The sequence below is a fragment of the Bufo gargarizans genome, chromosome 8 (genome assembly GCF_014858855.1).
Source record: "Bufo gargarizans isolate SCDJY-AF-19 chromosome 8, ASM1485885v1, whole genome shotgun sequence".
NCBI lineage: Eukaryota > Metazoa > Chordata > Amphibia > Anura > Bufonidae > Bufo > Bufo gargarizans.
Genome location: NC_058087.1, coordinates 185,455,235 through 185,467,658, shown reverse-complemented (window position 1 = coordinate 185,467,658; position 12,424 = coordinate 185,455,235). Strand labels below are relative to the sequence as shown.

At 42.3% G+C, this 12,424-nt stretch overlaps 1 protein-coding gene across 3 annotated transcripts in view; it reads right to left on the bottom strand.

Annotated features, from left to right (window-relative positions):
• LOC122944518 (regulator of G-protein signaling 11-like) overlaps positions 1 to 12,424 on the bottom strand; it is a 129,728-nt gene that overhangs the window by 44,669 nt on the left and 72,635 nt on the right. For all 3 annotated transcript variants that reach the window (XM_044302890.1, XM_044302889.1, XM_044302891.1), the window contains 2 exons: positions 7,272 to 7,378; positions 340 to 391 (listed from right to left, as the gene is read on the bottom strand). In XM_044302890.1, the coding sequence (XP_044158825.1) occupies positions 340 to 391; positions 7,272 to 7,378 (159 nt within the window). The remainder of the gene's footprint in view (positions 1 to 339; positions 392 to 7,271; positions 7,379 to 12,424) is intronic.

The window sequence follows — 12,424 nt, the reverse complement described above, 5'->3', positions numbered from 1 at the left end:
TCAAAGCCACAGTTTAGAAACAAATGCATTAGCGCACCTTATGGGAACTCAACCAGTGGGGACAATGCCATGAACTAGTGGCACCGCCCACGAGGAGCACAGGTTGAAATACTGAGCAGTAGCACTTTAATCTCTATAGTAAAATGGTTTCCATTCGTATGGAGAAAATGGGACTGCAAGAAATTTTAAGAAAATGAAAGTCTGAATAGTTGTTATTAGGCCCAGCATCCTTATCACAGTACAAAAGCAGGAAGAGTTGTCATGGGGATACAGAGAAGGCTGAGACACATGCATTATTACACCTGGCACAATATGAATAATTAAACAAGTGTAATTTACCATAGTCCAACTCTGTGGCAGGCCATTTATTGGTGGTCCAGAAATATGGGGTCTAGAAAAAAAATAACGTAAAATATCATAAAAAATATTAATGTATTATAAACTACCCTATCCCCGATCCCACCACACAACATAAAAAAGATTATATAATTACTGAAAAAGTCATACAGTGTGACAGAATAGTAACAGATACAGTAGGATGGAAGGTTCTGTCCCAGGGGTCACACGTGACCCACAATACCATGTTGTGTGGCCTACGGCCAGGACCGTTTCTAAGGAAGCTAATCGCCACTGTTTTCAATTATATCTGCAGTGTCAGGAGCCATCTGGCCGAAGAATCCTCTGGAAGAACTCAACGACTATGATTTTATATTGGTGAATACTCCAGCTGTTAATGGGGGAACCATGGTTGGGGCCATGTTAATGGGGAACTCTCTTGCTAAACCACTATTAATGGAGGAATTCTGCAGCTGGGGCACTCTTCATAGGAGAACTCTGGCTGTGGCACTGTTAATGAGGGTACTATGGCTGGAACACTGTTAATAGGATGACCATGGCTGGAGCACTGTTAATGGGGGAACCATGGCTGGATCACTGTTAATGGGGAAACCATGGCTGGAGTACTGTTAATGGGGGAACCATAGCTGGAGTACTGTTAATGGGGGAAGCATGGCTGGAGCACTGTTAATGGGGGAACCATGACTGGAGCACTGTTAATGGGGGAACCATGGCTGGAGCATTGTTAATGGGAGGACCATGGCTGAAGCACTGTTGATGGGGGAACCATGGCTGGAGCACTGTTAATGGGGGAAGCATGGCTGTGGCACTATTAATGGGGGAACTATGGCTGGAGCACTGTTAATGGGGGAAGCATGGCTGGAGCACTGTTAATGGGGGAACCATGACTGGAGCACTGTTAATGGGGGAACCATGGCTGGAGCATTGTTAATGGGAGGACCATGGCTGAAGCACTGTTAATGGGGGAACATGGCTGGAGTACTGCTAATGAGGGAACGATGGCTGTGACACTGTTAATAGGAGGACCATTGCTGTGGCACTGTTAATGGGAGGACCATCACTGTGGCACAGTTAATGGGGAAACCATGGCTGGAGCACTGTTAATGGGGGAACCATGGCTGGAGTACTGTTAATGGGGGAACCATGGCTGTGGCACTGTTAATGGGGGAACCATGGCTAGAGCACTGTTAATGAGGGAACCATGGCTGGAGTACTGTTAATGGGGGAACCATGGCTGTGGCACTGTTAATGGGGGAACCATGGCTGGAGCACTGTTAATGGGAGGACCATGGCTGGAGCACTGTTGATGGGAGGATCATGGCTGTGGCACTGTTAATGGGAGGATCATGGCTGTGGCACTGTTAATGGGAGGACCATGACTGTGGCACTGTTTATGGGAGGACCATGGCTGTGGCACTGTTAATGGGAGGACCATGACTGTGGCACTGTTTATGGGAGGACCATGGCTGTGGCACTGTTAATGGGAGGACCATGGCTATGGCACTATTAAAGGGAGAACCATGGCTGAAGCACTATTAATGGGGGAACCGTGGCTGGAGCACTGTTAATGGGGGAACCATGGCTGGAGCATTGTTAATGGGGGAAGCATGGTTGGAGCACTGTTGATGGGGGAACCATGCCTGGAGCATTGTTAATGGGAGGACCATGGTTGGAGCACTGTTAATGGGGGAAGCATGGTTGGAGCACTGTTAATGGGGGAAACATGGCTGGAACACTGTTAATGGGAGGACCATGGCTGGAGTACTGTTAATGGGGGAACCATAGCTGGAGTACTGTTAATGGGGGAAACATAGCTGGAGTACTGTTAATGGGGGAACCATAGCTGGAGCATTGTTAATGGGGGAACCATGGCTGTGGCAATGTTAATAGTAGGGCCATGGCTGGAGCACTGTTAATGGAGTTATACAATGATTGATGTCCCTCACATGGATCCAGCGATCTCCCCATGTATTACTCTAATTGCTCTACTAGATGCTCTTCAGGATAGCAGCTTCAAAGGTGTGTCCTTTGTGCTGCATCTCTCTCCGTATCAGCTCAGAGGGCGTGTCTGTTCTCCTGCAGCTTTTAACCCTGTAACTGACACAGCTTCTATCCAATGATATGGCTGAGCGCGTGCGACCACCTCAGTAAGGTGGATAAGAACAAAAAAGAATAAACAGCAGGTGGCGCTCTACAGATACATTTTTATTGAATAACTCAGTGGCTATACAAAATTGTTAATTACATGCAATTACAAAAGTATTCAGATCCAAGTGCTGGTTTAAGAAAAATGTTAAATATTTTTCGGGGGACAAGCCCTTTAAGGGGGGACTCTGGCTGGAGGATTGTTAATGGGGTAACCAAGGTTGGGGCAATGTTAATAGAAAATTTCTCTGGCTGGAGTACTACTAATAGAGAAGCTCTGCGGATGCGGCACTCATCACAGGGGAAATCAGGCTCAAGTTTTGTCATACCAGGGGCTACCCCAATGTTTCCTCCCCACACACCATGAGACAGAGTAGAAGGCTGGGGGGATGGGGGTTAAGGGATGTCTGGTTCCTGAAGCCCATGGTGGCCGCTAGAATGCAGCAGGAATCAGTCAGGCCCAATACAATAACCTATTTAAATCAATCTCCGACTTGACGTGCTCCGCTCATTGTCCTCTTAGAGCCTGAAGAGAAGAAGCTTCACGTCTGCTAGGATTATAGTCTCCAAGACAGATTACAGTAATAATAGGGGATGGCAGAGCGTCCTGACATGTTGGGCAGTGCTCCTGTCAAAATAAATATCCTGTCGCTCTAGCGAGGAACACAAGATATTCATAGTCCCAAAAAGGAACTGACAAAAATCTCCTTATTTTTTTTATTTAGCAGCACGTTCCTTACAGCGATGTCCTTGTTATTATTAAGCCCAAGACACCCAGTTTGTCTGAATACTTCTGGCTCCATGCTTTTTTTTTATAGTATCTGCTTATTAATTTTCCAAAGAGAAAAACAAACCTTTCAAGGTATAACACAGTACACGGACAATCACTGCTGCAGAAGTGCAGTACTCCAGTGGTTACCACTAAGCACAGTCTATATTCTTGTTCAGAATGACATGCACAATTAGTGTTACAGGCAAATGTTTCATCACAATCACACGGACGTACATTCGAACCAGTCACCTCCCCCACGGGACCAAGCAAGGAAACATTGCCAAATCGAGGTGTTACTGTCTGTGCGTTAATCCAAGGATTCCATATTTTAAGGAAACCGTCAGGAGTTCCCCTGTGTTCGTAAACAAACTTGTAGAGTCCTAAATCAGAGTTGACTAACTGTATCCAGTGTTGTTTTGTAGGTATTTTAGGGGTTTTCCAGTTCAAAAGGATGGTTTTTCTTGCGTAGTATAGAAGCAGCCTGTGCAGTTTCCTACCATACTTTGTGGGGATAACATCACTGACTGGTTCCATGCTTGACACAAAACCATCATTTAAAAGCCAACTGCACATACTCTTGGGGTCCCCACCAATCGTGCAGTATAATTACTATAATACCGCCTCCTATATACAAGAATATAACTGCTATAATACTGCTCCTATGTACAAGAATATAACTACTATAAAACTGCTCCTATGTACAAGAATATAACTACTATAATACCGCCTCCTACGTACAAGAATATAACTACTATAATACTGCTCCTATGTACAAGAATATAACTACTATAATACTGCTCATATGTACAAGAATATAACTACTATAATACTGCTCCTATGTACAAGAATATAACTACTATAATACTGCTCCTATATACAAGAATATAACTACTATAATACTGCTCCTATGTACAAGAATATAACTACTATAATACTGCTCCTATGTACAAGAATATAACTACTATAATACTGCTCCTATATACAAGAATATAACTACTATAATACTGCTCCTATATACAAGGATATAACTACTATAATACTGCCTCCTATGTACAAGAATATAACTACTATAATACTGCTCCTATATACAAGAATATAACTACTATAATACTGCTCCTATATACAAGGATATAACTACTATAATACTGCTCCTATATACAAGAATATAACTACTATAATACTGCTCCTATATACAAGGATATAACTACTATAATACTGCTCCTATGTACAAGAATATAACTGCTATAATACTGCTCCTATGTACAAGAATATAACTGCTATAATACTGCTCCTATGTACAAGAATATAACTACTATAATACTGCTCCTATGTACAAGAATATAACTACTATAATACTGCTCCTATGTACAAGAATATAACTACTATAATACTGCCTCCTATATACAAGAATATAACTACTATAATACTGCCTCCTATATACAAGAATATAACTACTATAATACTGCTCCTATGTACAAGAATATAGCAACTATAATACTGCTCCTATGTACAAGAATATAACTACTATAATACTGCCTCCTATATACAGGTATATTACTACTATAATACTGCCCTCTATATACAGGGATATAACTACTATAATACTGCTCCTATATACAAGAATATAACTACTATAATACTGCCTCCTATGTACAAGAATATAACTACTATAATACTGCCTCCTATATACAAGAACATAACTACTATAATACTGCCTCCTATATACAAGAATAGAACTACTATAATACCGCCTCCTATATACAAGAATATAACTACTATAATACTGCCTCCTATGTACAAGAATATAACTACTATAATACTGCCTCCTATATACAAGAACATAACTACTATAATACTGCCTCCTATATACAAGAATATAACTACTATAATACTGCTCTTATGTACAAGAATATAACTACTATAATACTGCTCCTATGTACAAGAATATAACTACTATAATACTGCTCCTATGTACAAGAATATAACTACTATAATACTGCCCAGTATATACAAGAATATAATTACTATAATACTGCTCCTATGTACAGGAATATAACTGCTATAATACTGCCCGGTATATACATGAATATAACTGCTATAATACTGCCCGGTATATACATGAATATAACTGCTATAATACTGCCCGGTATATACATGAATATAACTGCTATAATACTGCTCCTATGTACATGAATATAACTGCTATAATACTGCTCCTATGTACATGAATATAACTGCTATAATACTGCCCGGTATATACATGAATATAACTGCTGTGACGCAATCAGTGAAGTTTCCTCTTCCTCTATAGTTAGACCATCCTGGGATAATGTGCAGTGCGGCAGGATCTATAACTCCAGCTATTTGCAGCCTCTTCAATACTCCAGGGCATTAGAGTCTAATTATCTTCCAATCTTCTTGGGAGAATCTGATGAGAGAGAAGCCCTGAGGCAGCGAACATGTTGATTTTTGGAATGAAGGATGCACAGGAAATGAAAGTAGGAGGAGGCGTAATCGATAAGGCTCCACGATGAAGAATCGGCCAGCACACTGTCACTTATTCCAGCCATTAGCCGCTAACTGCTCTGCTTTGTAGCCCGGGGGCCGCCTGCTCTATAGATTGGATTTGGTTGACCCGTCCCCCTCCTCCCAATTTCCATACAATTTGATCAATAAATACTTAGGAACCTGTTTGTAGTATGGGGCCTGGTAAATGGAGATGTTGGGGAACTATACTTTTAGCCATTGCCTAATATATAGTTATCAGAATTGCTCATGTTACAGGCAGGTGAAAAGAAGCCAGCCAGGGCTGCAGGCAATGCAAGTGCCCTACCCTAGCCCTGCAGGCAGCATCAGCAAAATGCAGGCACAGTTTCATGGCAGCCTGAACCCTGTCTATGGACTGCATTCATTTTCCATTACGCAAATCTTCAAAGGCCCTGATCCAGGGCTAGCTGTATAGGCGGCCTCTTGGCTTTTACACACTTTGATACAGGTACAGACCATAAGACTAAAGGGAATTATTTGCCTGGAATAACTTAATATAAAAACATTTTATGCAACCTGTACTACCACCTATGACCACTAGATGGCATAGAACACTATCAGCAGTACTATGTAATTTGTGTACTAAGCTGGATAGTAATTACATATACCATACAATGTTATTTTAAAAAGCTGGCCTCATCTGTCATAGGAGTAGTACAGCCCATCCACCACTAGGGGCACTATAGAACTTGTTCTACAGTGATAGAAGTAGTACAGCCCACCCACCAGTAGGGGCACTGTAGAGCTTGTTCCACAGTGATAGTAGTACAGCCCACCCACCACTAGGGGCACTGTAGATCTTGTTCCACAGTGATAGTAGTATAGCCTACCCACCACTAGGGGCACTGTAGATCTTGATCTACAGTGATAGGAGTAGTACAGCCCATCCACCACTAGGGATACTGTAGAGCTTGTTCCAAAGTGATAGGAGCAGTACATCCCATCCACCACTATGGACACTGTAGAGCTTGTTCCAAAGTGATAGGAGCAGTACAGTCTATCCACCACTAGAAACACTGTAGAGCTTGTTCCAAAGTGATAGGAGCAGTACAGCCCATCCACCACTAGGGGCACTGTAAAGTTTATTCTACAATAATAGAAGTAGTACAGCCCACCCACCACTAGGGGCACTGTAGAGCTTGTTCTACAGTGACAGACATAGTACAGCCCATCCACCACTAGGGACACTGTAGAGCTTGTACCACAGTGATAGACAAATTACAGCACATCTACCACTAGAGGCACTGTAAAGCTTGTACCACAGTGACAGACATAGTACGCCCATCCACCACTAGGGGCACTGTAGAGCTTGTTCCACAATGACAGACATAGTACAGCACATCTACCACTAGGGGCACTGTAGAGCTTGTACCACTACAATATAAGTAGTACATTACAGCTTGTTCTGAAGGACAACACATACTATGCCGTACTAGTGGCTAAAACTTACCTGAAATCTGTAGGGGGAATCATCTGCTCTAAGAACAAGGTTCCTGGGGTCCTTCAGAGGATAAATGTAACCATACTTAACTAGCAAATTTCCCAGGTGCAGCGCTTCTACAAAAAAAAAGATTAGTATGTTTCAGAGATAAAAAATTCAAAAACACATCAGATAAGACAACACCAGGCATTTTATGTCTACACCGTCTTTGAGGTAAACGTACCAAAATATTGTGGAATATAACATCAATTTAAAAATATTGCGTCACGGAAGGGTTAAGTGTAATATTTTTGTACAGTTTTACTCCTATGGGCGCTCCATACGTGGCATGCTCAGTGGGATACTCTATTCTAGATATATTTTATCCTAGAAGCATTACTCCATTTTACCGTTCAATACAGAAGCTCTATATGGCGGTACATGAAATACATGGATGGCAGCAATTACAGAAGTCTAGAATATCTGATAATCCAGCACCAAGTCCCAGTGATGTCAGATTATTGGCCTGGTCAAGCATTCTCCTGCCAGAAATCATGAATGGCTAAATTTCACCAATTCAAGTCCCCCCCCATCATATCTATATGCCCTAATAGCGCAAAAAATAAGTATTTTACTATACGTGTGTAAATCTATTTTTATTATTATTTATTTTTTGTTTTGTGCATAATGGACCACAAAGGTTTATGCTACAAAATGGATTTTTTCTTATCAATGTGTAACAGCCGAGTTTCTAATGCAAGCACCGACAGAACAATGATTTCTGTAAGTAAAAAAATCAAAAAGAAAAAACATTAGACATTTTAAAAAATTGTATAATACAACCAAAAAAATGAATGTTCACCATTTTCCCGTCTTCCTTAGAGCACCTTGTCGCTGCCTCGCTCGCCCTCACTCATTTTATGCATAATTAAAGAGCCTTGATGATGTAAGACTCCCTAATCTGTAATGGAACAGACATCAGTGCCGCTACCCGCTGATGCCAAGCTTTTTGTTTTCCCACACAAAACGTGGAGACAGATGCTGAGTGAGTCCGAGCCTGCGCTGTCGCAAACACCCTCAACCTCCTGCCAAAAGCTTCAACATGACAATGTTATGTATCAAACAAAAATGTTACAAAAAATGTAAAATCAAAATTTTATACATCTACCAATCCATAAAGAAACCCAGCAATGATACTTGTAAAGAGGGGGCCAAACTGAGCCCCCATTATGATGCCACATTTAGCTATCTGGCACAGCATGGCCTAATGTTTGTTCCCCTGTCCACCCCCTTTGCGTGACCCTTAGGCCATTTCCTTACCACTTTGCTTATAAACAATGTGGTTCCTCTGGGGAGGGGCATTCTTCTTGGGTTATCCCACCCACTAGCAACAGGGATGGAACAAATCAGGGCTGAACACCCTTTCTAAGTGCCAGATTGCTGGAGCATGGTCTGCTTATATGGTCTTTACATTCTTGACAACGCCTATCACTAGACAACCAATATGGCCATCACAATACCATTTATAGGGGTGGTCACCCAGGTTTCAGAACCCCAGAGGCAAATCTGCTTACTTACACAGGGAAGGCATGGTGACAACACCTATGGGATGGCCATCTTGGTTTTTCAAAAGCAACTATAACTAAGAAACCATTCTTCGAGGGTACAAGTGCAGGCTTAAAGAGTGTGGGCCCACCAAACTTCCCCTTAAAGTGCCAAAATATTGGGAGGGATAACAAGTATCATTATCTTTAAGTTGCTTCACCCTTCCTCTCCATGGGGTCTCTTGGGGGACATATTGCTTGGATTTTTTGAAACAGGACTCCACAGGAATGGAGGCTGGGGCTGGGGACTTTAGATATTAGGATATGCTATAACTATCATTGAGACCCCTATCGCTCCTTGCCCCATTAGCCTCTGTTCACCATAAGAGTCATGAGATTGGATGAAGCCCAGTATGGGCCATAGGTGCACGACAACTGAGAGCCGTAGCCCATTATTTACCGATCAGTGGGGGCTCCAGAGGTCATACCCCCACCAATAAGCATGCATATCCTATCACTATACCATAAATGTATAGGAAACCCCTTTAATTGGCACCAGGTTATTTTTATCTCTCCTCATTAAATTCAGACTGATGTAACGGCAGCTGCTAGGTCTGCTCTCCGAGGAGAGACGCCTTCCATAGAAACATAACTGGGCTGCCCAATCAATTCCTCTGGAACGTATAGAAGATAGTCCGCTAATTTATCTCATTTTCCTAGTTCTATGTTTCAGGACCCGAGACGTGATGCAAAGCCGAAACCTATCGCGTGACAGAGATCTCTGCAAATTAATTTCTCTGCCTTTTGCGCATTAGCAGATGAAAGAAATTTCTAGAGGGAATAGACATTGCGGAAAAACTGCAAGCAAGAAAAAAAAGCATGATGGGGGTGATCCCCAGGGTCTGGGAATAGTGGAAACACTGTAACTACTGTTACCGCCATTTCTCAGTCGGGGGGCTCCTGGGAATTCTGTCTATTTATTCTGTAATTAGTTCATATAATTTAATTATTATTTTAGCACCTGCACATGTCTATTGGGAGGATCAGTCTATAAATGGAGGCTTAGCACAGTGAGGGTGGCCATTTTTTCCCCAAGCCAGTAGGACAAGAACTGAAACAGTTGTTCATGGCAACCAACGTATCCAACTATTCATGTTAAACAGGCTCGTTTTAGATCCAGGACTGGCTCATATCGCTTTAATGGATATAAATTGTAATTGTAATCTACAGTCGTGGCCAAAAGTTTTGAGAATGACACAAATATTAGTTTTCACAAAGTTTGCTGCTAAACTGCTTTTAGATCTTTGTTTCAGTTGTTTCTGTGATGTAGTTAAATATAATTACACGCACTTCATACGTTTCAAAGGCTTTTATCGACAATTACATGATATTTATGCAAAGAGTCAGTATTTGCAATGTTGGCCCTTCTTTTTCAGGACCTCTGCAATCCAACTGCGCATGCTCTCAATCAACTTCTGGGCCAATTGCTGACTGATAGCAACCCATTCTTTCATAATCACTTCTTGGTTTGTCAGAATCAGTGGGTTTTTGTTTGTCCACCCGCCTCTTGAGGATTGACCACAAGTTCTCAATGGGATTAAGATCTGGGGAGTTTCCAGGCCATGGACCCAAAATGTCAACGTTTTGGTCCCCGAGCCACTTAGTTATCACTTTTGCCTTATGGCACGGTGCTCCATCGTGCTGGAAAATGCATTGTTCTTCACCAAACTGTTGTTGGATTGTTGGAAGACGTTGCTGTTGGAGGGTGTTTTGGTGCCATTCTTTATTCATGGCTGTGTTTTTGGGCAAAATTGTGAGTGAGCCCACTCCCTTGGATGAGAAGCAACCCCACACATGAATGGTCTCAGGATGCTTTACTGTTGGCATGACACAGGACTGATGGTAGCGCTCACCTTTTCTTCTCCGGACAAGCCTTTTTCCTGATGCCCCAAACAATTGGAAAGAGGCTTTATCGGAGAATATGACTTTGCCCCAGTCCTCAGCAGTCCATTCACCATATTTTTTGCAGAAGATCAATCTGTCCCTGATGTTTTTTTGGGAGAGATGTGGCTTCTTTGATGCCCTTCTTGACACCAGGCCATATTCCAAAAGTCTTCGCCTCACTGTGCGTGCAGATGCGCTCACACCTGCCTGCTGCCATTCCTGAGCAAGCTCTGCACTGGTGGCACTCCGATCCCGCAGCTGAATCCTCTTTAGGAGACTATCCTGGCGCTTGCTGGACTTTCTTGGACGCCCTGAAGCCTTCTTAACAAGAATCGAACCTCTTTCCTTGAAGTTCTTGATGATGCTATAAATTGTTGATTGAGGTGCAATCTTAGTAGCCACAATATCCTTGCCTGTGAAGCCATTTTTATGCAACGCAATGATGGCTGCACGCGTTTCTTTGCAGGTCACCATGGTTAACAATGGAAGAACAATGATTTCAAGCATCACCCTCCTTTTAACAGGTCATGTTTGCCATTTTAACCCAATCAGCCTGACATAATGATCTCCAGCCTTGTGCTTGTCAACAGTCTCACCTGAGTTAACAAGACGATTACTGAAATGATCTCAGCAGGTCCTTTAATGACAGCAATGAAATGCAGTGGAAAGTTTTTTTTGGGATTAAGTTAATTTTCATGGCAAAGAAGGACTATGCAATTCATCTGATCGCTCTTCATAACATTCTGGAGTATATGCAAATTGCTATTATAAAAACTTAAGCAGCAACTTTTCCAATTTCCAATATTTATGTAATTCTCAAAACTTTTGGCCACGACTGTATTATCTCTTTGCTGAAATAGAGAGAACCTGACCACAGAAGGTGTAGAGTTTATGTTAATTTTTTTTTTACTGCGTTGTTTCCTGCATTTTGGGGGAGATTCCAGGTGGAACAGGGGTGAGGCTTCAAAAGCCCCATATTTTGGATTTGACATGTTGATACGAACGCTCTGTTTATACAGAGAACTTTCTAGCTAAATAAATCCTGTGATCACGGCAGCACCTGCACTGGCTTAGCAGATAGTTTCTATGTAGACACAGTGACCGGTGACCACTTTGCAGCTTCACTGTATCTTTAATATGGCAAACAATGCTAACTTGAATGAATTAGGAAGAAAGAGAAATTTGCAACTTTGAGGGCGTTATGGCAGTGCGTGTGGAACCACTGTGTCAACCATTCACATTGGGCTAATCCTAGGGGCATAATCCTGGCAGTCTCCTTGTACTCAACCATTAACCTGTATACAAGGATCTAGACTTCGCTGCAGAGGGGACAACAGGCTGCTACCTTGAACTGGAGTAGTCTTTCTGTGATTGACAGTTGACCCACGGGGGTGAGAGACACCAGTGCAGGGGTCTAGCAAAATCAGAGACAACCTGAGGACAGGGCTGGCGGAGTACATGCAATATGGGAAACCGATCCGAGGTCAGGGGAGGCAGCGTAGGATCAATACGGTAGTCAGGCATAGGTCAGTTTAGGCAGTGGAGGGTCAGAATACAGTAAATGGACAAAAGGTCGGTACAAAGGCAGACAACAGAACAACCACCTTAACAAAATTATAGAAAGATAAGAATCCTATTGTTCAGGTACCCTCCTACAGGAGAAGCTGCCTAAAGTACCCCAGGGTATCAGCCATA